At 35.7% G+C, this 25000-nt stretch overlaps 3 protein-coding genes across 13 annotated transcripts in view; 1 reads left to right on the plus strand and 2 right to left on the minus strand.

Moving 5' to 3' along the window:
• Positions 1 to 16779, minus strand: part of numa1 (nuclear mitotic apparatus protein 1) — a 31085-nt gene extending 14306 nt beyond the window's left edge. For 3 of the 8 annotated variants that reach the window (XM_087283252.1, XM_087283256.1, XM_087283255.1), the window contains exons 1-14: positions 16479 to 16779; positions 15659 to 15708; positions 15409 to 15494; positions 14937 to 15016; positions 14038 to 14123; positions 12205 to 12273; positions 11981 to 12071; positions 10315 to 10462; positions 8341 to 8477; positions 8150 to 8261; positions 6939 to 7056; positions 6259 to 6399; positions 5708 to 5821; positions 417 to 4856 (exon numbers count right to left, since the gene is read on the minus strand). In XM_087283252.1, coding sequence (XP_087139378.1) covers positions 417 to 4856; positions 5708 to 5821; positions 6259 to 6399; positions 6939 to 7056; positions 8150 to 8261; positions 8341 to 8477; positions 10315 to 10462; positions 11981 to 12071; positions 12205 to 12273; positions 14038 to 14123; positions 14937 to 15016; positions 15409 to 15494; positions 15659 to 15700 — 5664 coding nt within the window. In that variant the 5' untranslated portion in view covers positions 15701 to 15708; positions 16479 to 16779. 8 annotated transcript variants of the gene reach the window in all.
• gria4a (glutamate receptor, ionotropic, AMPA 4a) overlaps positions 1 to 25000 on the minus strand; it is an 877747-nt gene that overhangs the window by 155872 nt on the left and 696875 nt on the right. The window lies entirely within an intron of this gene.
• The window catches only part of lrrc51 (leucine rich repeat containing 51), a 10867-nt gene continuing 2723 nt past the window's right edge, over positions 16857 to 25000 (plus strand). The window contains exons 1-4 of one of the 4 annotated variants that reach the window (XM_087283321.1): positions 16857 to 16914; positions 17311 to 17370; positions 20703 to 20908; positions 24102 to 24250. In XM_087283321.1, the coding sequence (XP_087139447.1) occupies positions 16857 to 16914; positions 17311 to 17370; positions 20703 to 20908; positions 24102 to 24250 (473 nt within the window). 4 annotated transcript variants of the gene reach the window in all.

Consider the following 25000-nt stretch of genomic DNA (forward strand, 5'->3'; position numbering starts at 1 on the left):
GCGATCTCTTCCTTCAAATGAGATCAGACGATCTCGACTGCTGTAGTTATTTCAGTTGTGTTATTTTTTGGCATTTATCTTAAAAAAAAACAATCGCTGAATCACCCCTCCCTCTTAGCCCTACGCCTTCAAGCTAAAGAGAATTGGGACACCCCTACCCCTTCACGGGAATGCGCAAAACGAGGGGTAGGAGTAAAGGGTACAATTGGGATTGGGCCTAAGACTTGGAAAAACGAACAACACTTTTCTACGATTGGGTCTGAATGGTTCTTAAAAAGACAGTTCTACCAGGCTCACATGGAAAAACAACTAAACACTGAAACCGTACCTGACCAACTGTTCGACCCAATAGTGGAAAAACAACTAAACATTATGGTTATGTAATGGGAATTTTAGAAAAAGCATGCAACCCATACCTGTGCTTTGTAGTGCTCTACAGCTTCTGTCTTTGCCTTCAGCTGCTCCAGGAGCTCCTGATTCTGCTCCTCCCACTGTTGGGAAGCCTTTTTAAGTGCAAGGATGGAAGCAGTTTGTTCCTCAACGTTCAACTCCAGCTCAGCTCGAATCTTCCGGGACGCTTCACACTCTCTTCGGATAGTCTGGTTTAGAGATTTCAGATGGTCCTTTTCTTGCCTCAACATCTCCAAATTCTGCTGATTCTGTTGACTTTTGTCAGCTTGAAGCTCAACAGTTTTCTTCTCCAGATCCTCCTTTGTCTGATGCATCTCAAGGACACATGTCTCCTTTTGCTTGCATAGTTCTTCCATTTGTTTCAGTTTCTGATTTAAAGTTTGCAGAAGCTGGTCTTTGTCCGAGACATCAAGACGAGCAATTTCAAGCTGTCCTTGAAGGTTTTCAATTTTCTCCTCAAACACTCTGAGGAGATCATCTTCAGACTGTTTAGCTTTCAAATGCTGACTGTTTATTTCATCTTTAAGAGAACTTATTTGTGCCTCTCTCTCAGAAGCAAGAGTGGAAATCTCTAGAATTTTAGCCTGAAGATCACCTGCATCCTTCTCAAGTTTCTGAGCCTTTTCTTGAAGTTTCTCTTGTTTGCAAACCTCATTTTGAAGCTCAGACTCTTTCTGAGAAGCTGAAGCGGTCAACTCCACCACTTGCTTCTGAAGAGTATCCAGGTTCTCCTGTAAAATGTTGTGTTCATTCTCTAAAACAGAAAGCTCATGTTTCATCTGCACTTCTTTTTCCTGGTAACTTTGGATTTCAACTTTAAGAAAGGTTAATTCATTTAAAAGGTTGTCTTTGTCCTTGCTCACTGTTTCCAAATTCTGCTGGCATCCTTCCAATTGCTGTTTCTCAACAGTAATCTCACCAATCCTCTTCTCCAAATTCTCCTTTACCTGAAGCAAATCCAGAGCATATTTCTCCTTTTGCTTACACAACTGATCCATCTGTGTAACCTTTTGATCCAAAGTCTGCAGAAGCTGGTCTTTTTCGGAGACATCACGACTAGCAGTTTCAAGTTGTCCCTGGAGGTTTTTAATCTTTTCTTCCAACACTTTGCGGAGATCATCTTCGGACTGTTTGGCTTTCAAATCCTGATCATTTAGTTGATCTTTTAGAGAAGTTACTTCAGTTGACAAGAGGTCTCTTTCGCTTTTCACCATTTCCAAATTTTGCAGGCAGCCCTCCAGTTGTTGTTTCTCAGAAACAAGCTCATCAATCTTCTTCTGCAAGTCTTCCTTTGCGTTCTGCATCTCAAGAACTGCATTCTCCTTTTGCTGGCACAACAGATCCATCTGTGAAACCTTTTGATGCAAAGTTTGCAGATGTTTCTCTTTGTCCGAGACGTCACAACTACTAGATTCCAGTTGTCCTTGAAGGGTTTCAATCTTTTCCTCAAAGACTATGCAAAGATCAGCTTCAGACTGTTTGGCCCTCAAACTCTGATCATTTATTTGCTCTTTCAGAGAAGTTACTTCATTTGACAGGAGGTCTTTTTCCTTTTTTACCATTTCCAAATGTTGCAGGCAGCCCTCCAGTTCTTGATTCTTAGAAACAAGTTCATTCATCTCTTTCTGCAAGTCTTCTTTTGAGTTCTGGATCTCAAAAACTGCATCCTCCTTTTGTTGGCAAAGCATCTCCATCTGCCTCAGCTTCTGATCCAAAGTCTGCAAAAGACCGTCTTTGCTTGTGGCATCACAACTAGCAGTTTCTATTTCTCTCTGTAAGGTTTCCACTTTTTCCTCCAGGACTCTACGGAGATCATCTTCGGACACTTTAGCCTTCAAATGACCCGTCAATTCCTCCTGAAGAGAATAAGCAACAGCCTCCTTCTCAGAAGCAAGAGTGGACACCTCTTGGACTTTAGCTTGAAGTTCTCTCACTCTTCTCTCAAATTCCTCATGCCTGCCAATCTCAAGCTCTTGAGCCTTTTCGTGAAGGCTCTCTTGTTGATGAAGCTTGTTTTGAAGCTCTGAATTTTTCTGTGAAGCTGTAGTTATCTCCTCTGCTAATTGTTTCTCAAGGGCAGCCATGTTTTCCTTTAAAGCATTGTTTTCAACTTCCAAAACAGAAATTGTTTGTTGTTTCTGCATTTGAGTATCCTGGTAGCTATGAATCTCCTCTTTTAGAGATGCTACTTCAGTTGAAAGATGATCTCTTTCATTCCTCATAATCTCTAATTTCTGCTTGCACTCCTCAAGCTCAGCAATTCTCTTCTCCAGGTCCTCCTTTGCCTGATGTGTCTCCATTACATCTTTCTCTTTTTGAAGGACAACCATTTCCATCTCTTTAAGCTTTTGATCCAAAGATTCCAGTTGATGGTCTTTGTCTGCAGCGTCTCGACTGACTACATCTAATTCTCCTTTCAAGATGCCAAGCTTCTCCTGCCACTCCCTGCAGAGATTATCTTTAGATTGGTTGGCACTCAACTGTTGATCCCTCATCTCATTTTCAAGAGAAATTACCTGGGCTTCCCTTTGAGAGGCAAGAGTTGACACCTCTAGAATTCTGTCCTGCAGTTCCTTCACTTTTTTCTCAAACTCTTCTCGCTTGATGGCCTCAAGCTCCAAAGCTTTTTCTCTCAGGGTCTCTTGATGGGAAAGCTCCTGTTGAAGCAAGAGGAGTTCAGATTCCTTCTGGGAAGCAGTAATCATCGCCTGCTCTAGTTGATTCTGAAGATTAACCAGTTTTTCCTTCAAAACATTGTGGTCAGTCTGTAAATCAGAAAATTCCTGTTGGGAACAATGAATTTCCTCTTGGAGAGATGATACTCGAGTAGACAGATGGTCTCTTTCGTTCCTTAGTATTTCTCGATTTTGCTGAATCTCATCTAGTTGTTGTTTCTGCTCAGCAATATTATTCTCCAGTTGCTCCTTTGCTTGTTGACTTGCAATGATTTCTTCCTCCTTTTGACAGTACAGAAGCTCCATCTGCTTCAGACTTTGATTCAACGACTCCAAGTGATGTTCTTTTTCAGCAATTCCATGGTTAGCAGCGTCTAGAAGTTCCTGCAAATTTCCAACCTTTTCCTTCATCTCATTGCGTAGATCAGCTTCACACTGTTTGGCTTTCGATAGCTGATCTTTCATCTCATCTTGAAGGGAGCTCACACAAGCTTCCCTTTCTGAGGCAATAGAGGAAACCTCAATAATTTTGGCCTGAAGTTCACTCACGATCCCCTCAAGCTCCTCACGTTTAATCTTCTCAAGCTCCTGAGTTTGTTCTCTTAGTGTTTCTTGATGGGAAAGCTCCTGTTGAAGCAAAATAAACTCTGATTCCTTCTGTGAAGCTGAAGTTGTCGCCTCAGCCAACTGGTTCTGTAGAGAAGTCAGGTTTTCCTTCAGCACATAGTGTTGTGCTTCTAAAATAGACAATTCCTGTTGTTTCTGTGCCTCGTTTTCACTATATCTGCAGATCTGCTCTTTCAGAGATGTTACCTCTGCTGATAAAACCAGCATTTGCTCTTGTTTTTCTGATGCGGCAGAAGCAGCGCAATGAAGCTCCTGCTGGAGTTTTTCAACAGTTTCCTCATGCTCCTTGCGATTAGATTTGATCATTGCATTTATTTCAACATTTTGCTCCTTCACAAGCTTCAGCTCGTTGTCTACAGACTCATACTCTTTCGTCAGGTTTCTGATTTCTTCATCTTTAAGAGAAATCTTTTCACACAGATGCAGAATCTCAGTCTGGAGGCTTTCGATTTTAACCAAAGCCTCACTAACCTTGTTCTCTTCCTCAGTTTTCTCAAATCTGAGTTCATTTACTTCCCCCTGAAGGTCTCCGATTGCCTTTAGATGATTATTCAGCTCCTGCTGCATTGTGCATGCTTCATTTTTCAGGGAATTGTTTTCTGCTGCCACTTTTTCATGCTCTTCCAGCTTCTTCTCATATTCCTGAACAGTAGCCCTAGCGATTTGTAAATCGCTAATGAGGGAATTAAGTGCATCCTGTTGAGAAGCTCTCTCCAATTCCAGCCCCTGGATCTCAGCATGAAGAGAATGAACCATCCTATCTAAAGATGCTACCTTTCCCTCCAGCTCCTCCCTCTGTTGGCGGAGATCTGCAGAAATTTTTATCTCTGCTGTCAGCTGCACTTCAACCTGTTGCAGACGGGAAACGTCCCTCTCCAGTGCTGATATCTGCGCAGAGAGCATCTCTTTCTGCGTCTTTAAGGCCTCCTGAAGTGTTTCTCTCTCCAGACGGATGCTGTTGATGGATTTCTCCAGATCAAAAACCACCAACTGGAGTCTTGCGGTTTCTTTTTCAAAAGAGCATCTCTCCTCAGCCAACAAGGCCTCAACTTCTGCCTTTTTCTTCTCGAGGTGGGAAATGGATTCCTGAAGCTGAGCGAGTTGAAGAGTGAGATCAGCCAACTCTTGTTTGAGCTTTTCCCACTGAGAAAATAAATAGATAAAAATTGGTCAGTTCAGCTCAATATGAACTGTAATTACATTTCTTACATGGATAGTTCACCCAAAAATTCACTAATTTTCTCACCCTATACTTGCTCCAAACCAAGGCTGAGTTTGGAAACAGAAGTTATATGGAAGAAATCTGGAAACCTGTAACTATTGGCTTGCATGGTATTTGATTTTTATAATATGAATTTCAATGGTTATAGAATTTCAGCCTCCTTAAAAATAACTTCTTTTGTGTTGAACAGAAAAAACCCAAAGGTTTAGTAAACAGTAAGTACATTTTGGGGTGAATTATTCCTTTAACACAGTGTGAAATTAAGACTTGATAGTTTCAGTGTTAATTTTATCAATAAACAAATGTAAAATGGTTTTTAAGCTTTTAAATTACCCTCTGATAAAGATGAGAATAATGAATGTGGACAAAAAATATAGTTAAAATGTATACTGTTAACAAAAATAAAATTTAAAAAACAACATGTGCATTAATGTGCATTAATGTTGGAAGAAGACATTTCAAGTAATCTAATTCACAAATAAAAGTGAACTTAAGTTATCCGCAAGTTAACTCAAATTGAGTATTTTTGATACCAACAAACTAAAATGAACAATAACTTTCAAGAGATCAGAAAAATCAGAAGGGCTCTTAAACAAGGGCGGGCTTGCTTTTGCTAGATGAGTTTTGATGAATTTTTCTAACTAAGATGCAATTTTAGTAATAGTAAATTTGACTCAAAATAATACAGATTTCCTAAAATAATAAACTACACGATATAGGATTTCTTTATTAACAAAAAAAGTGTGAAAATGATCACAGCAAAGGATCTCACCTCCATGATGGGCCCCAGCACCTCTCCTCTCTCCTGAGACTGAGCTTTCTTCAGTTCATCCTCCAGAACGGAGATCTTCCCCTGCAGTATCAGCACCTGCTCACTCAGACACTCCTGCACAAGAGAACAGCAACAGCAAAACTGATCAAACACTCTGGTGCTTATTTCACTCAAAGCAAACAGAACATATATCTAATGTGCAAAATATGGAGAGGATGACTTTTCTTTAAAACTACAAATGGACAAATATCTGCAAGATTGGGAGAAATGGATTGTACTTATGCCTCTACACAGAGTAATCTGATTTATATATGTATTTGTTCATGTGACCTGTAAGGAAATATGTGACCTGTCAACTGCTCATTTAAGTTCAGGTGTTTTATTGTATTATTTATTTTATTTTATTTTTTTAAATCTACTATTTGTATTATTTCCCTTGTTTTTTTTTCTTAAAAAAAGATAAATAAAAATAAAGTATAAAAAAAGCAAACAGAACATGATTAACACAATAAATACACCAAGTACTGCTAAATATAACTGAAATGGTCTACCTTGTGTGTGACAGCCTCATTCAGCTCCTTCTCCAGCAACTCTTTCCTGTTTTTCCACTCCGTCTGTGCAGATTCATGAACCACTGTGAGTTTGGCAACTTCCTGCTCTGCTCTCGCCAGCTGAGAGAAAACATTACGAAGCTGATGGGGACAAAGACACTAATATTTTAGACTCCAAAATTAATAATTATTATTATTAAATAATTAAGTAAATAATAAAATAAATACATTTAATTATTAATAAAAAATGTAAAAATTACATAAACAATGAAATAATATCTAGTCAAATAAAATAAATAATAAAAATATACATAAATTAATACAAATAAATAAATGTAACAATAATGATAATAGTAATTTATTATTACTAAATAATTAAGCAAATAATCAAATAAACAAAAAATTACATTATATATATATATATATATATATATATATAAAACTTAATTACATAATTAAATAATAATTATTTATATAAACAAGCAAAGAATGAAATAAATTGAATAATTAAATAAATAAGATATAAATAAATATTAAATAAAAAAGCAAAGAATAAAATAAATAAATATAAAATTATATAAATAAATACTTAAAATAAATAAATAATTAAATAAAAAAAGAGAAAATCTGATGTAGTCATAATTTTAACCAGGACTTCAAAACAAGAAACATCTTTTGACCTGAGCACTGAGAGTCCCGTTCTCTTCTGTCAGCTCATCAATCTTTTTCTCTTTTTGAGAGTTGTCTGTTTTTAAATCTTGGCACTGCTTTAAAACCTCATGAACTCTGTGGAGAAGACTGGAAAATGAAAGAAAACTCATCATTTTATTCTAACAATTAATGAATATACAAACGTTGATGTCTCAGAGACATAATTAAAGTCTATGAGAAATAAATCATTAATTTCCCTTTGGCTTAGTCCCTTTTAGTCCCGCCCCCATTACGTCAGCACCAGATCTGGTTGAAACCACAGGCAGTCAGGCAGCGTAATACAGAGTGTGAATCATTACTAACGTAATGGGGGCGGGTACTGTTAGTTTTCACTGCTACACCCCCTCACTCGAGTTGAAACAAACTAAGATCAGCACAGGTTAAATTAGGCGGTCTAGTCTCTGTGTTCAGTCCGTTACACTCACAGACAGGCAGTCAGGCAGTGTAATACAGAGTGTGGAGCAAACTGCATCAAATGATCAGTAATTAAAAGGGAAAAAAGAAAAATAGAATATATATATATATATATATATATATATATATATATATATATATATATATATATATATATATATATATATACACTTGTATTTGCAGCAGATCCACGTCCACAACTTCACGCATTGGGTTAAATTAGGCTTTACAGTCTCCTTTACTTCCATTATATCTGTTCTGCTAAGCGAACGTAACCAACCCCGTGACGTCAGACACAACGACATTTCCAGATCTCTGCGCCCTAGGTCTAAAATCTATAGTAAAACATGCCGTTTTTCTGCTAAATGGTTACATTAATCAAGTTTGTTTAATATATTTTTATTAAAGTGGAATCCAATGCACAAAATAAGGTAAACTTGACTGAGTGCTTCATTTCCCCTTTAACATATGCTTTTGGAGTGGCAGTACATCTCTGTTGACGTCATTTAAAATGAGTAAACCACAATATTTCCATGAAAGAATTTCAATAAACTATGGATTGCCATTATTAAAATTCTCTCTTTTCTGTTAAACACAAAAAATAAAATATTGAAAAATGTTGGAAACCAGAAGATTGCGACTTCAACAGTAGGAAAAAAAATACTATGAATATCAATTGGCAACTTGCTTAAAAAAAAGAAACTCAAATAGGTTTTGAACTAGTTAAGAGTGAGTAAACTCTCTCTTTAAGCTCATTGCTCTTCACCTCTCGTTCTTCTCCTGGAGCTCCAGCAGTGCAGCTTTATGGTCTTTCTCCAGCTCTCCTTGTTCCCGCAGCATCCGCTCCACACGGTGCTGTAACTGGGAGATCAGACCCTCTGTGTGGAAAAGAGAGAAGTTTAACTTCATAGCAAAGCACCGGTTTACTTAATTCTCACAAAGTGGTATCCCCTATACCTTTCTCTGAGATGATGCTGATGTGATCGGCCAGCTCTTTCTCCAGCTCATCTCTCACGTCTCCTTCATGCGCCAGTTCTTTGCGGAGTTTCTTCAACTGGAAATGTGGCGTGCTCATCAAATCCTGCATCGGAGAGCTGCAGAGAGTATTACAGTAAACAATCATATTCATCTCTAGAATATTCCAACATCAAGCAATCTTTGATGAAATTAGAAAGTACATAATAGATTTATAAAGAAGGGTTTCACCACTGGATATTTTACAGCAACACATGTTTTGCATTGGTATTTACCACAAAAATAGCTATAACTACATAACTTACTTACTCCCAGGGCCAATTTATACCGAAGTTGAGATTTAGCAGCACCATATTGAGGTTTCGTAACACCTAGTTTCATGAGGCGAGTTGTTAACCCAAAGCTTAACCCCCAATCTGGAGTACCAAGACATACACACAAACACTACAGACAATTTAGCTTACCCAAATCACCTACAGCACACGTCTAACCCAGCTGGGGCTTGAACCAGCGACCCTTTGTGAGGTGACACCACTCCACCACCGTGTTGCCCTGACTAAATAACTAACTGAAATTTTATTTCTGGATTTTTTTTTCCTTTGCTTTTGATCCCAAATGTGCCATTTTTGGTGATTCACTTTAAATTCAAATGAGATTGTGCTCTTTTCAAAACAGGGCGGAGCTACAAATACCTGTGTCAGCATAGTGGCAGATTAAAAAAATATAACTAACTTCAATCTACAAAAAACACTTTGAGTGACATTCTCCCTCTGATGACACGTACAAAGGGGGAATGTCACTCAAAGTGTTTTTTGTAGATTGTTTTTATCAAGTGTGATTAAAAAGAATAGAATTAATACATTTTTACCATTAGAAGCTGCTTATAAATCACATTTTTATATTATATTTTATTATTTAAATATATTATTTTTTATATTTTATAGTATTGCCACACAACTGTGTGCAAACCCCTTATAAAACTGATTTTCGCATCATAGGTCCCCTTTAAGTCATTTTAAAATATGTTAACATGTATATTGGTAAATTTTCTACTGAAACACAAAATATTTTGATGTTTATCAATTAATTTGAATAAAATAACATTTTTTATTAATTGTTCATTTTGAGAGGCAATACATTTGTAGTCTTCAATGTTATGGCGAATGTGCTTCACTTATATTAAAGACCTGATTTCGCAGACAGGGTTTTAGACCAAGCCAGGATTTATAAATGTGCCTTAGAGAAGAAAAATAAGTGTCCATCTTAAGACAATACAAAGATATTAATATATTCTAAGATCAGTTTCTTTTAGTATAAACAGATCAGACTTGTGCTTTAGTCTGTGACTAAGCTTAAAGCTTAGACTATTATACAAAAATCCCTTTTATATGGGGTTTAGACATAGCTGTGTGGCAAAAGTCTGAATGAAACCAGTATCTAATGGTAAAAATGTAATAATTTTAAATTTTACAATCACACTTGATAAAGACAGTTTGCAGAAACACTTTGATTGACATTCTCCATTTTTATGTCATCAAAGGGGCAAAGCCCCGCCCACTAGTGATCATCTCTCCCTCATTAGCATATGAGGTTAGACCTGTTTTTGAATCTGCCACTATGCTGACACACAGGCATTTGTAGCTCCACCCTTTTTTTAAAAGAGCACAATATCATTTGAATTTAAAGCGACAGCCACCTTAATGCCACATTTAAGATCTAAGCCTAAAAGGGTCAGTTTCATAGTTATGAAACATCATTTGTGCGTAATTTTGAGCTGAAACTACACACAAACATTGCAGGGACATCAGATATTTATTTCATAACTTATAAAACGAACCATAATAGGTCCACTTTGAGCTATTTCTGCAAAACTGTGTAAACTGATACTTGTGAATATTCTGGATTGGATTCATCCATCACCATGGGATCAGCAAAAAAAAAAAAAAGCACACTGACCTGTCTGAGCTGGAAGCCACTGTGCAAAGCTCTTGAAACTGAACTCTGGGAGGACGCTGGAAACGACCAAACATCGGAGACTCCTCATCGATGTAGAATGGAGAACTGCAGCTGCTCCCGCTACTGGAGTTTGCAAGATTCATAACAGCTATAGACCAATGAGAGAGAGGAGATTCATAGATGAGCATAGACTTCATTCAGCATTATAGAGTAGGTCACATTAATTTTGAAAATGTCCTGATAACGAGTTGACGACCATTACAACAGGTCTTATGTCAGAAAATGCTGTAATGCTCAGAAAATGTGCTTACTATTACAAATATAAGATTTGCAGTGATTTTGACATCATTTGAATCAGCTCTGGGATTAAGTTATATAAACCCCTCCCCTTCCATAAGTCTACTTTTTTGTGATTGGTCAGCTGGCCAAGTCTGTTTTGACTGATCTTTCCAGGGGTCCGTTCTTCGTACCTCGCTTAAATGATCTAAGATTATTTGGCAGATCCTGGATCTTTACATCTTGATAACTGATCTCTCGCTAATTTTGTTCTTCAAACAAGTTCGCGAATCAGATTAGAATGTCTGGATAAACTGATCTGAGATCGCTGCGTGTGTTGTGAAGGACAGATCTATCCATCCTCGAAATCATGATCAGCAATGCAACGGTTGGCTGACGGCACAGCAGCGTAATGACATCATCTGATTAATATTCAATTATCCATGTGAGCAAATTACATCAAATTAGCAGTAAACGGCTTGTCAAATATGAAACGCAATAACCTTCCACATTTGTTGTGAGCTGCAGGCTTTACACTTTCATGTGTCAAGAGTATTCATGATGTATTTCAATGCAAATCAATGTATTTAGTTCTAAATTTAGAAAAGATTTTCTTTATTATAGTAGCCGTTTTTTAATCGGTGTAAAGAATAACTGGTTGTTTACAAAAGCATTTTGATATTGGTAAAGGCATCTGCAACTTTTGTGAAGCATCAAATCACTATTAACTATCAAAACATGTTTATGTCAGCATAAATGTATTATTGCTTTAAAAAAAAAGTGACATATTGTGCATTTCTATTGTACACAATTTGTACTAAAGCGATCTAAAAAGTTCATATCAATAAGTTTTCTCTGTGCACCACCAGGTGGCAGTCTTTGTACTTTCATTTCGAGGGTGCAGATTGCATAAGTTTTATTAATATGTATAACTTTATTTATTTTATTAATAACTATAACTTTATATGTTAACCATTTTCCCAAGTGTATATAACTACTACTGTAAGAAAATATCAGAATTCGGAACATACTTTCTGTATTATCTTTGCTTGAACTGAGCCGATCTAATCCTGTTTATATAAATTGAACCTGCTCCCGATCAGATTTGACCTAGCAGAACTGTTGCTATGACAACAACTGTCGGATCAGCTTTGAAGAACGAAACGATCCTGGATCGTGTCATATCGCCAATATCCAAATTCAGCTAACTGAGTAATCCACGTACGAAGAACGGACGAAATTTTTCAAAACCCCATACATGAGGTGCTCTTTAATCATATAATTTTAAGAATGGTCATGTAAATGTATGTATGTATGTAAGCTTACATCTATATAGTCAACAACACTGAAATATATAAAAATAAAAAGCATGCAAAATTTGACTACTTACAGTCTTGGTCTAGAAATTGATCGAGGCCTTCGTCTAAACACAAACCACTGGCATCATCTCTTACAAAACGAAACATGAAAGTGATGTCCGACTAAAACAGATGAAAAAAAAAGAGCAATATAAAAACCCTAGGTTCAAGGCTGAGCATTTCAAAATCCAATATTTGTTACAGCTGCACTAGATAATAAGTAACAAACAGTGGTCAATAAATAGTAAAGACTCACCTCTGTTCTTGAATTAAGGGCTACAGGGTTAGTCTTTTTAAAACTGCAATAGCAAAGGAGAAGAGCCACCTGTGCACATACATTAAATAACCAAGTAAACGCATAATATTTGATTTGCAAATCATTTAAATGCATATATAGATTGTATATATTCAGTTACATGAATTACATATTAATTTAAAAAGCAGTAAAAAAATAATTGAAAAAACAAGTAACATCTGTTCTTCATACAAACCTTCAACACTACTTTGTTACTGTACATCTAATGAGAGATTAAATTGAAAGATTGTACAAAAAATAGAGCTGCCTAAAGATTTTACTAAAGCATTTACATCATTGTTTGGGGTTAAAAGAGGCATAAAAGGATCAAATTTTTGTCACACAAAAAAGTTATGATTATGATGTTATTCAAAGCATGGGTTTCAAAAATCATCTATACATACTAGGGCTTCACAATATATATAATTTCAGCATTGATATCAGAATGTGATCCCAATAGTCACATCGCAAGATATCCAATGTTGAGGGTTATAATTCATCATTTGTGAGTGTTTCTGATGCCTGTGACTGAATGAGGACTTTAAAAGCATTCAGGCATAATAAATTGTATAACTTGTAACTTTAATAACGATTAATTCTATTGAATTATTCATGAAATAAAGACTTTGCAGTATTTTATATTGAATTATTCAATTGCTATACATGAATATTGCTAGACTTCTCAGAAAACAATTAATTACTGTTTATTTAATTTGCTTTTTCTTCAGTGTATTTATCGGAGATGCAATAAAGTACAGGGTGATAAAAAAATAACCTTAAATAACTTCTGTATTTAATCAAAGAAACATGATGGAACCTTGTTAATTAATCAATGTGAAGAGTACTTCAAGTTTTTACAGTAGAAAATAAGTTCATATGAACTATATGCTATATGCAGCTGGAAGGGAATTTGTTGTGTAAAACATATACTGGATAAGTTGGCGGTTCATTCCACTGTGGCAATCCTTGATGAACAAAGGGACTAAGCCGAAAAAAAATGAATGATATTCAGAAGTCATCTGGTCAAGTTGTATTCATTTAGCAGAGTAACAAAATATTGCAATGTAATGTTAAATTCTTTCCAATATCATGCAGCCCTAATACACTCCAAGCTCCACTAATTTGATCATGTTGTATTATTTAAGAATGCAGTCCTTACATATAGCCAAAATAACATTACAATTTGTAATATTTAGAAGAAAAAAAAAAATTATAGATCACGTTTATATTGTCTGCTTATTTTAGTTTTCTTAATTATTCTAATTAGTATTATTTATTTTAATGCAATAGGTTTACTATATATTATATATATATATATTATATATTATATATATATATATATATATAATAATATATATATAATATATATATAATATATAATAATATATATATAATATATAATAATAATATATATAATATATAATAATAATATATATATATATATATATATATATATATATATATATATATATGTGGTAACACTTTATTTTGATGGTCTATTTGAGTATTAGTAGACTGTCTGCTTAATATCTGCTGATATGCTCCTTCACCAGACATTTTACTGACTATAGGAAACTTTGCAAGTACGTCAACTTACACTAACCTTAACCCCATGCCTAACCCCAACCTAACAGTCTACTTATAGTCTAATGAGAATTAGTTGGCATATAGATGCAATGTAACTTAAATTCTACAAACGGACCATCAAAATAAAGTGTGACCTTATATTTTATTATATCTATACATTTAATCTACTTAATTTGAAAATCTCTCACTTCGAGCACAAATACAAACCTTGGCAAGCTGAAGCTCAAGGTCAAGTCCTTCACTGATTTTACCCAAAATGAGGAAACGTTGTCTATCAGTCAGGTGAAAGTCATCTGTACCGAAGGAGAGCAATAAAAGTGCACACACACACAAAAAAAAGTTACATAAAAGTGTTTTTGCATATGATGCAAAAGTTAGAGCACATACAGTGGAAGTCACATGCAACGCTAAGTGTAAAAATGTAAAAGAGTTTAAAAATCTTGCTGCTTCTGTAGGTCTCATCTAACAAATCTGATCTTTATTTTGTGAATTCTATGGATTTGCATCAGGTGATTGGCTGGGCCATTCTACAGCTTGATTTTCTTTCTCTGAAAGCTTTTGAGAGTTTCCTTGGCTGTGTTTTGGATCATTGTCTTGCTGAAATGTCCACCCTGGTTTCATCTTCATCCCTCTGCTTATGCAGATGTTGGACTGAAGCAGCTGATATTCATTTACACTGATGAAGGGTCGCTGAAGATCTATTGAGAGATTTCAGTTGCTGTCTGGGCTTTCACTGCCTTTCTACGCCTCCCTTTCTTCATGTGTTCAATAATTTTTTCCTGTGTCATTTAATTTTGTTACACATAACTTCATTTGTAAACTAATAAAGTCAACACCACCTTTAGAAATGTGCTTTTAGAGAAAAATGGTGACGTGTTAAATGCTTATTTCCACCACTGTACATAGTCATGACAGGTGTTACAAAAATACTGCCAACTAGAAGCATTTTGAGATAACTGCATGCTACAAATTTGCATAATACAGTATTTAAAGTTAACTTGATGAATTATCCAGTCCAGCATTAATGTCAGACTCAGCACTGATGTAAAGACAAAGATACAGCATATTAAAGTGTAAAAAAAGACAAGAAAAGACTGGAAACTCACCATGTAAATCATTAAAAATGATTTCCAGTTTGTTGTATAAGGATAAAGTCTTATAAGCTTCAACGTCCTCCCTCCCCTTTCTACAGAAATAAATGATAAAAATCAATAGTAAATTAAGTTGCTAGTTTTTAAAGCATGTTCATTTAGAAGGTATAAATCCACCGAAAAATGAAACTTTCCTCAGCATTTACTCGCACACAAATGGTTCTAAACTGATATGAATTTCTTTCTTCTGTCAAACACAAAACCAAATTTTCTGAAGAATGTTGGACAGAAGCACCCATTGACATCCATAGTTGAAATTAAAAAATTACTACAGGAGTCAACGGCCGTTTTCTTCAACATTTTGGAGTATATCTACCTTTGTGTTCAAAGGAAGAAACTCAAAGGTGTTCAGAACAAGTTGAGGGCGAGTAAACGATTTTACATTTTTGAGAGAAATATCCCTTTAACTACTAAAGAATCAACTTACAGTTTGAAGCAGATCTCCAAGAGTCGAAAGCCGTCTCTCATATGACCAAACTCCCAGATTTGATTCTCTGGAAACACGCTGTTCATCTGTCAAAAGAGCAACCGTAACTTTAAACATGTTTTAAAACAATATTTTAAACTATAAAATGGACATCAAATCATTAAAAACATCAAAATAACAAATAATATCATAATATTTTATCTTCACCCAGTTCTTTGAGTTTAAAAACTAAACAGTAAGACAATCTTACCCATGTCAAAAGTGGTCCCGCCTTGTTCTTATTAAACTTCATGGCGGTCTCTAAAAAACACACATTTTTTAACAATCATGAAGCACATGAGAGAAAAAGGAAACAAATTATGACTTATTTAGTAAGCCATCCTGTTAGAATTAAAGAAGGAATACTTATTTAAAATAGATCATCAAGTAACATGTTTACACTTAGATTGTTATTTACACTTTAGGACAACACACTATAACATATTACAATTGAGGTCAAGGTGGTTTTATATTAGCACACATACGTACAGTATTGAAAAGTGACATGGTAACTGTATTGCTAAACACTACTTTGAATTTTCATAGAAGTTGGTTTAATATTCAGACTTTCTAATCATATTAGCAGCCAATGACTATCAAAGTACAACATTGAATACAGTCAATTAAATTAAGCTAATGTTGTCATTCCTAGATATGATTTCAGACCGATTATTCAAAGTAACATAGTAAACAATATGGGGAGTGTGTCACTGAACAAATGTGTGAATATAAACCTAACTTTACCTCTATCGATTTTTCTGTGTGATATCGCAGGCAAGTTCAAAACAGCATTAACAGTTAGCATCATTTAGTTGATGGACAGTGAGCAACATACTTTAATAGTCATTAGCTGCTAATATGATTTCCCTATTTATATTATTAAGGAGAAAGTGCGAATATAAAACCAACTCTTACCCGATCATATATTATAGCAACTAATGCATGTTAATAACTAAAAAGAAAAAAACATTTAAGCAACGTTAATTCTGATGACATTTATTTTTTTAATAGAAACACTGAAATACACTTACTATATCATAACGTGCCAACGTGTTATACAGCGCCCTTAATACAAATAATATCACAAATACAGCATAATTACGCTCAACTGGTTAGCCGAGTGTTTAGCTTTGTTTGTTTACTACGCAATGCTTTGCCCGCTAACTCAGGCTTTCCACGGTTCAAAACAGCTCATCGGAAATGATTGCCTCACAATAAACGCCATATAAAGCACAATATCTTTTTATAAATATAAATAAAACTGTTGTTTTACCGTAATTTTAAGGTGACATCGACCGCTCGCTGAAACTTTTTCAAATTCAAACTCACACTGTATCTGAACAGCTATTGGTCATCACAGGATGACGCCAAGCTCCGTTCTCATTGGCTATCTTGAATAACAGTAACCAATGGAAGCACAGCTTCTTCCGCAAGGAAGTCCATTAAAAATCTCATTTTTAATTACAGGTATAAAACACTAAAATTACACATACTCCACTTAGATTGATAGATTTATAGCTATAATATAGAGCGATACAGATCGCAGCCACGTGTGGTGAAACAGATAAAGAAAGTAAAGTGACAAGAAACAAATGAAATACATTTCCCAGAATGCCCTATTATGCTAAAGGTTTCCATGGTCACTTTGTTTCGGTACGCCCAAACTGTCTTGACTGTAACTTTTCTATGGTGGTTAAATATTATTGTGTAATATTTTTGATGACAAGTTTATACAAATATTTTGATATTTTATGGTCAAATTAAAAATAAACTGTCAGCAAATTTGTCCCTTTTTTTTTACATTTTTCATCTCAAACTTTGATTCAGGCTCAATAAATTAGTTTTTTATAAATAATCCTGCAGGTCGAAGCATGTTCGGATCTTCAGTGGACTTTTCATTTAAGGAGATTAACACAATTTCAGGTCTGTTTCTGTATTTTATTATATAATCTAAGAACTTAAATAGCACATTACACCTCATTTAAAAAAAAGCATATTTGAGCTTCAGTTTGCCTGAAATTAAACATGTTTCGAGTGAAACAAAATATGATTGTCTGATGAGGATTTATTGTTAACAAAATGAAAAACTAGCTGACGGTATAAGAGTTTTATCAACAGCCATAGAAAAAAAACATTTTTTGTTAATAATATACTTTTAAAAACATGGTTGTGCTAAGAGACAGATTAAGTCATATTTCCTTATTATTAATATCACAAATTTCAGAATTAGTTAAATGTAAAATGCATTATTTTTATTAAAATATTGAAATGCTGAGCTTGATTATGATCAATGTAAAAGAAATCAACTATCAGATTGAAAAATTCTAGTTATTTTTCTATTCTTTTTTTATTTTCATGAAAAAATGTTCATTAATTCCTGACTTAAAACATGTTATTCTTTAGGTTCATGTTGCTTTAATCTCTTTTTCAGTTTTATTTGTTCTCATTTATATTATTTTATAATCTACATGTTGTTTTTGACATTTATTTTAAAAAGCTATCTATTTATTTGTTTATAAATATTATCAGTCATTTATAGAATAAAATTAAAATGAAATGGCTCATGTAGGTATGGTAAAACCTTTTAGGCATGGGCCAATATAAGATTCTGATGGTGTGATAACCTTGGATAAAAATATAACGGTTTCACAGTATTGTGATTACTGCTCTAGAATATATTATTTTTAAATGTCTGGGTAAAAACAAAAACGTTTTTCCTCTTTGAAAACTATTCATATATATATATATATATATATATATATATATATATATATATATATATATATATATATATATATATATAGAAACATTTATAATATTTTGGAGCAATAAACTTGTCAGGCTATTTAATTCAAATGAATCATTGATGTGTGCTGTCCTAATTAGTTTTAAAAACATTAGTTTTGATTTCTTTTTCTTTACAATTTAAAAAGGCATCTTTGGATATTTTTCTGCTGGGGATACTGTTGTCCTGAAAAAAAATGCAAATTAAAAAAATATTACACACACCTTAGGAACGGTATTACAGAGATTTTGGCGGTTTTAAAACCTTGACTATTCCAAACTGCGGTATACCTTAAAAACAGTTTTCGTCCCATACCTAAAACCTCCCTTTTAATATATCTAATAAATATAAGTCAAGATCATTTATAAGAGTTCACTTATTTACTGCAATTGGCCTGGGTGGTTTGACAGACATAATCAAAATTAGAATCAGGTATGAAAATCTCATATCACGATATAAGTCATCTCATGTCCTATATAACAATATATATCACATTATATTTCTTCAATTTCTGCAAATTTAATCAATTCATAGTTCATTAAATATTTACCACATTTAAATGACTGTTTCTTTTTTACATTTTAGAGTATAAACTCAAAAAATGTGCTCATTCATATGATGATATTTCTCACTTTATTTTGAATTCCAGGTCATATGTTTGATGAAAACAATTGTAATTTAAAATTAATATTAATAAAACACTTGTTTAAAAACTAGGTCCAACATAAAAATGAAAAACATTGCTAAATAAAATACAAAGCGTAACCATTATATTCTCATGATCTGTCTACATCCCCATAATGGTGTAAAATATTATGCTGATATAAATTATAAAACGTATTACTAGTAGTGTAAACAATGCATTTTGCAAAACCACATTATAAAAGATGGAGCATAATAATATGAAACGATAGACTTTTTATTTTGTCCATATAATGTTAGACAGTTAGTCAGACTTATTAGCCCTCATGTAATTTGTTTTACCCAATTTCTGTTTAACGGAAAGAGGATTTTTTTCAACACATTTCTAAACACAATAATTATAATAGCTCATAACAGATTTATTTTATCTTTGTCATGATGACAGTAAATAATATTTTACTAGATACTAGTAGCCTAAGATGACATTTAAAGGCTTAACTATAGGTTCTAGGGCTGCACAATATATCGTTTCAGCATTGATATCGCAATGTGTGTGTCCGCAATAGTCACATCGCAGGATATGCAATATTCAGTTGGGATTATAGTTGATCAACAATTGAGAATACATGAGAACTGTGGAGTTGTTGCGAAGTGTAACCATAACAGAGTGAAACTTTATAATTTGCATATGTTTTACAGGCGTTTCAAGAGACTGTAAAGCATTTGGACATGATAACCTACAACATTTGTAATGAAGAGTAATTATAATTGCAATTAGTTTATTTTATTTTTTTATACATTATTCACACCCTTAGAATATCACCCTAATCAGTCTAAATTAATGACCACTCCTCCCCCAAACAGAGCAATATAAAGCCATCTGCTAATATCAGGGCTCAACAATAAGAACTGCCCGGTGGCCCGGGGCCAGTGTAGCCTAAGGTGACAGTAGACAGGATTGTTACTGGCCCCTATCGGCCAGTAACGTTGAGAACGTTTTTTTTTTTTTTTTTTTTTTTTGTAACGTGGTAACAACCAGTACAGCGAAAAGATGGCTGAAAAAAAAAACAGTTGTCAGTTTGGCAAGCCATTTTTATAAAAATTATTTCGATTTGCATTAAAATACCAGCACATTTTTCATACTGCTATTTTATTTGCATAAAATCTTGAATTTTGCTCATTATACATTTATTAACATATTTAAAATGTTTAAATTCTAGATTCACAGGCATAATTTTGCCATTATTTAAAATATGTGGCTAAGAAATAGCTATTAACTTTTTCGTTTTTTTTTTTTTTTTTTTGGTAGGGCCAGTGAAAATTTTGGCAGGGCAAGTGAAAATCTCAACCAATTGCCCGATCAGACCCGTATAAAAAATCCTTAGCGTTGAACCCTGAATATTGTATTCATATCGCTATATATATTGAAGAAAAACAAAATATTGCAATGTCAGATTTTTCCAATATCGTACAGCCCTAATAGGTTCATTAAGTTAGGGTAATTAGACAAATCATCATATAATAATGGTTTGTACTGTAGGTGATTGAAAAAATAAATATTGCTAAAGGGGGCTAATAATATTGACCTTAAAATGTTTTTCTTTTAAAATTAAAAACTGCTTTTATTCTAACCAAAATAGAAAAAATAAGACTTTCTCCAGAAGAAAAAATATTGTTGGAAATACTGTGAAAAATTCCTGAATCTGTTAAACATCATTTGGGAAATATTTGAAAAAGAAAAAAGGGCTAATATTTGTATCTATAAACTGTATATATTGTCAATATATTTAGTATTGTCACACTAAACTCTTACTCTTTTTATCTTCAGATGTGCTCTCCGATGTACCGAATTCATCTGCTCATCCACCAAAGCGTGACTCTAAGAAGAAGTTCATCAGCATGTCATTCAGACTCAACAACAACTCTATCAAGGACCTTACAGGACTGATGGACACTCTTTCAGCGCTTTTCTCTGAGCCGACTCGTCTGGCCTGGCTCGATCTTTCCTTCAATGAGATTAAACACATCGATTCAGTATGTGAACAATACCCATGTCGTTTCTGCTCTGAATTCATCCATTCATCAGTCTTTCTTCTTTTTGTTAGCAACTCCCAACTTCCAACAATCCAGTCAGTTCCCAAAAGATTGAATTTATGCACCACCATAATTGTTTTTTCAATTCAGAACCATTTTAAGTGCATATACAGTTGACGTCAGAATTATTAGCCACCCTGTATATTTAATTCCCCAATTTCTGTTAAATGAAGAGAAGATTTTTTTTTCAACACATTTCTAAACATAGTTCCATTCATTCATTCATTCATTTTCTCTCGCTTTTCCCGGGCTGGGTCACATGGGCAGCAGTCTTAAGAGAGAACCCCAGACTTCCCTCTCCCCAGACACTTCCTCCAGCTCCTCCGGGGGGATCCCGAGGTGTTCCCAGGCCAGCCGAGAGGCATAGTCCCTCCAGCGTGTCCTGGGTCTTCCCCAAGGCCTCCTCCCGGTGGGACATGCCTGAAACACCTCCCAGGGTAGGCGTCCAGGAGACATCCGAAACAGATGCCAGAACCACCTCAGCTGACTTCTCTCGATGTGGAGGAGCAACGGCTCTACTCCGAGCTCCTCATCCTGTCTATAAGGATGCGCCCTACCACCCTGTGGAGGAAACTCATTTTGGCCGCTTGTATCCAAGATCTTGTCCTTTCAGCCATGACCCAAAGCAGATGACTATAGGTAGGAACGTAGGATGACCGGTAAATTCAGAGCTTTGCCTTTAGGCTCAGCTCCTTCTTTACCACAACAGACCAGTACATCAACCGCATTATTGCTGCCGCTGCACTGATCCGCCTGTCCATCTCACGTTCCATCCTTCCCTCACTCATGAACAAAACCCCAAGATACATAAACTCCTCCACCTGGGGTAAGGACTTTCCTCCAACCTGGAGATGTCAAACCACCTTTTTCAGGTCGAGCACCATGGCCTCGGACTTGGAGGTGCTGATGTTCATCCCAGCCGCTTCACACTCTGCAGCAAACCGCCCCAGTGCATGCTGAAGGTCCATGTTCGATAAAGCCAACAGAACATCTTCTGCAAATAATAGAGATGAAATCCTGTGGTCCCCGAATCGGACTTCCTTCCAGCCCAAGTCTGTGCTTTAAAATTCTGTCTATAAAAGATATGGATAGAATTGGTGACAAGGGGCAGCCCTGCCGGAGTCCAACATGCACTGGAAACAAGTCTGACTTATTGCCGGCAATGCGAACCAAACTCCTACTCTGTTCATACAGGGAAGAGACAGCCCTTAACAGAGCACCCTCAACAGAATGCCACGAGGGACAGGGTCGAATGTCTTCTCCAAGTCCACAAAACACATGTTGGACATATTCCCATGAACCCTCGAGCACCAGTGGCGTAGCGGACGGGCCCGCAGGGCACGCACCGTGGGGGGGGCCCGCGTGATTAGGGGGCCCCACGTCGTCGCGATTTTTAATAATTGAAAATCCAGGAATCGCAATAATCAAACTCTTGGGAACAACTGTGGTCAGAACCAAAGTTTACAGGTCTGTGTTCTCTGAACTCCGCTCAAGCGGTGGACTACTTCATTCTGATTGCTTGCCGCCGAACCGCGTCATGGCCAATGAAGACGCGCCGCTGTTTCTCGCCGCCGGTTCTCGTTAAAAAATGAATGACTTCTGGCTACTTTGACGCTCTCGCCACTTTCGGCTTGTGATCGCTCCTCAGTTTGTGAAGGATTCCCCGCGTTGTCACGCCACTCCGCCTCCTTTCTCCGCTCCTCAATTTGTGACATAGATACACTACATATCGCATAGGGACCCTGAGCATGCGTCTATAGCGCCGCCACATTGGTACAGTGCTCCCAAGACAAATGTCATTCAAACGCACTAGACAAGACAGTGTTATTACGTGAAGATGCTGGACTTAAGCGCTGTCTACGAGTGTAGTAACGAGCAAACAAAGAAAACAAAGCACAAAGGCAGAACATTTCATAGGATTAAGTTTTTTACGTTTTTGTATGATTTGAAATTTGTGCTAAACAGGTCACGTTGTTGATAATAATAGCTATAGTCACTTACTGCATTCACCATAAGGCTAAGTAGCACCAACTCGCACTAAACACTCGGTTTATGCTAGGTTTGTTGAATAAATCAGCAAACAATGCAAAAGAAATATGACAAAGAGATGCTGCGCTGCCAGAAACTTGTACTATTGTCGGCTAACGAACGAGTGGTTCATAACGGAGATTCATTCACAAACAAATCGCTCTCTCCGTCAGTATGAGAAGTGAAAGCAGGAGAGGAGCTGTGTTTCAGGACATGATTAGATCAAATTTAACAGGAAGGGTGAATAGTACATTTTCATACACACAAACACAAGCTTTTTGTCAGGAATGCCTGCGCAATAAGTGATCCATCAATTTAGAAAAGTGATGTCAAATAAAAATTTTCATAATTAAAAAAATATGCATACTAACATCCAGGAAAACTCCCGATCATAGATATATGTGTATATCTATATCTATGTGTGTATGTGTATATCCCCCCCCCACCCCCCCCCACCCCCCCCCATTCAACTGGGGGCCCCGTCGGTGATCCCTGCAGGGGGGCCTCCGCATTTTGCGCTACGCCACTGTCAAGCACCCTGGTAAGGGTATGGAGCTTGTCCAGTGTACCACAGCCTGGACGAAAACCACATTGTTCCTCCTTGATCCTAGGTTCAACCATCGACCAGATCCTCCTCTCCAGTACCCAGGCATAGACTTTCCCAGAGAGGCATAATAGTTTTAATAACTCATTTCTAATAACTGATTTTATGACTTTTATCTTTGTCATGATGACAGTACATCATATTTTTTTTAAGATACTTGTATTCAGCTTAAAGTCACATTTAAAGGCTTAACTCGGTTAATTAGGGCAATTAGGAAAGTCATTGTATAACAGTGTTCAGTAGACAATTGAAAAAAATATAGCTTAAAGGGGCTAATAATTTTGACCTTAAAATGGTTTTTAGAAAAATTAAAAACTGCTTTTATTCTAGCTGAAATAAAACAAATAAGACTTTCTCCAGAAGAGAAAATATTATAGGAAATACTGTGAAAATTGTCTTGCTCTCTTAAACATAATTTGGCAAATACTTGAAAAAGAACTTTAATAAAGTCTGTATGCAGATTACAAGGAATATGAATGTAGTTTTCACTCTTTCCTTCAGGTTCTCACTCAACTCAAAGAATTGCGCTTATTGTATCTGCATGGAAATAATATTCAGGAGTTGTCGGAGGTGGATAAACTTGCAGTGTTGCCGTCGCTCCACACCATCACTCTTCACGGGAATCCCATAGTGAGCGAGCGAGATTACAGGTATGATTGAAGGTCATTCATTCATCTTCCTTCTGCTTAGTCTCTATTTCAGAGGTCGTCACAGTGGAATGATCCACCAGCTATTCCAGCATATTTTTACGCAGCGGATGCCCCTCCAGCTACAACCTAGTACTGGGAAACACCCATACATTTTCCTTCTGCTTAGTCTCTATTTCAGAGGTCACCACAGTGGAATAAACCACCAGCTATTCCAGCATATTTTTATGCAGCGGATGCCCTTCCAGCTACAACCCAGTACTGGGAAACACCTATAGACAGTCATTCACACATTACGGCCAATTAAGTTTATTCAATTCATCTATAGCGCATGTGTTTGGACTGTGGGGGAAACCGGAGGAAACCCACGCCAACTCAGGGAGAACATGCAAACTCCACACAGAAATGCCAAATGGTCCAGCTGGGACTCGAACCAGTGACCTTCTCGCTGTGAGGTGATAGTGCTACCCACTGCGCCTCCGTGCTGCCCATATTTGAATATAATATTATAAATAATATCTAAATATAAAATTAATTAATATTTTTTTGTCTTTTTTCATACACATTCATATAAAAATGCATACACACACACACACACACACAGATTTATACAGTTAAAGTCAGAATTATTCACCCCCCTGTTTATTTTGCCCCCCAATTTTTGTTTAATGGACATTTAAACACATTTCTAAACATAATAGTTTTAATAACTCATTTCTAATAACTGATTTATTTGATCTTTGCCATGATGAC

The sequence above is a fragment of the Danio rerio genome, chromosome 15 (genome assembly GCF_052040795.2).
Source record: "Danio rerio strain M-AB ecotype USA chromosome 15, GRCz13ab, whole genome shotgun sequence".
Taxonomy (NCBI): domain Eukaryota; kingdom Metazoa; phylum Chordata; class Actinopteri; order Cypriniformes; family Danionidae; genus Danio; species Danio rerio.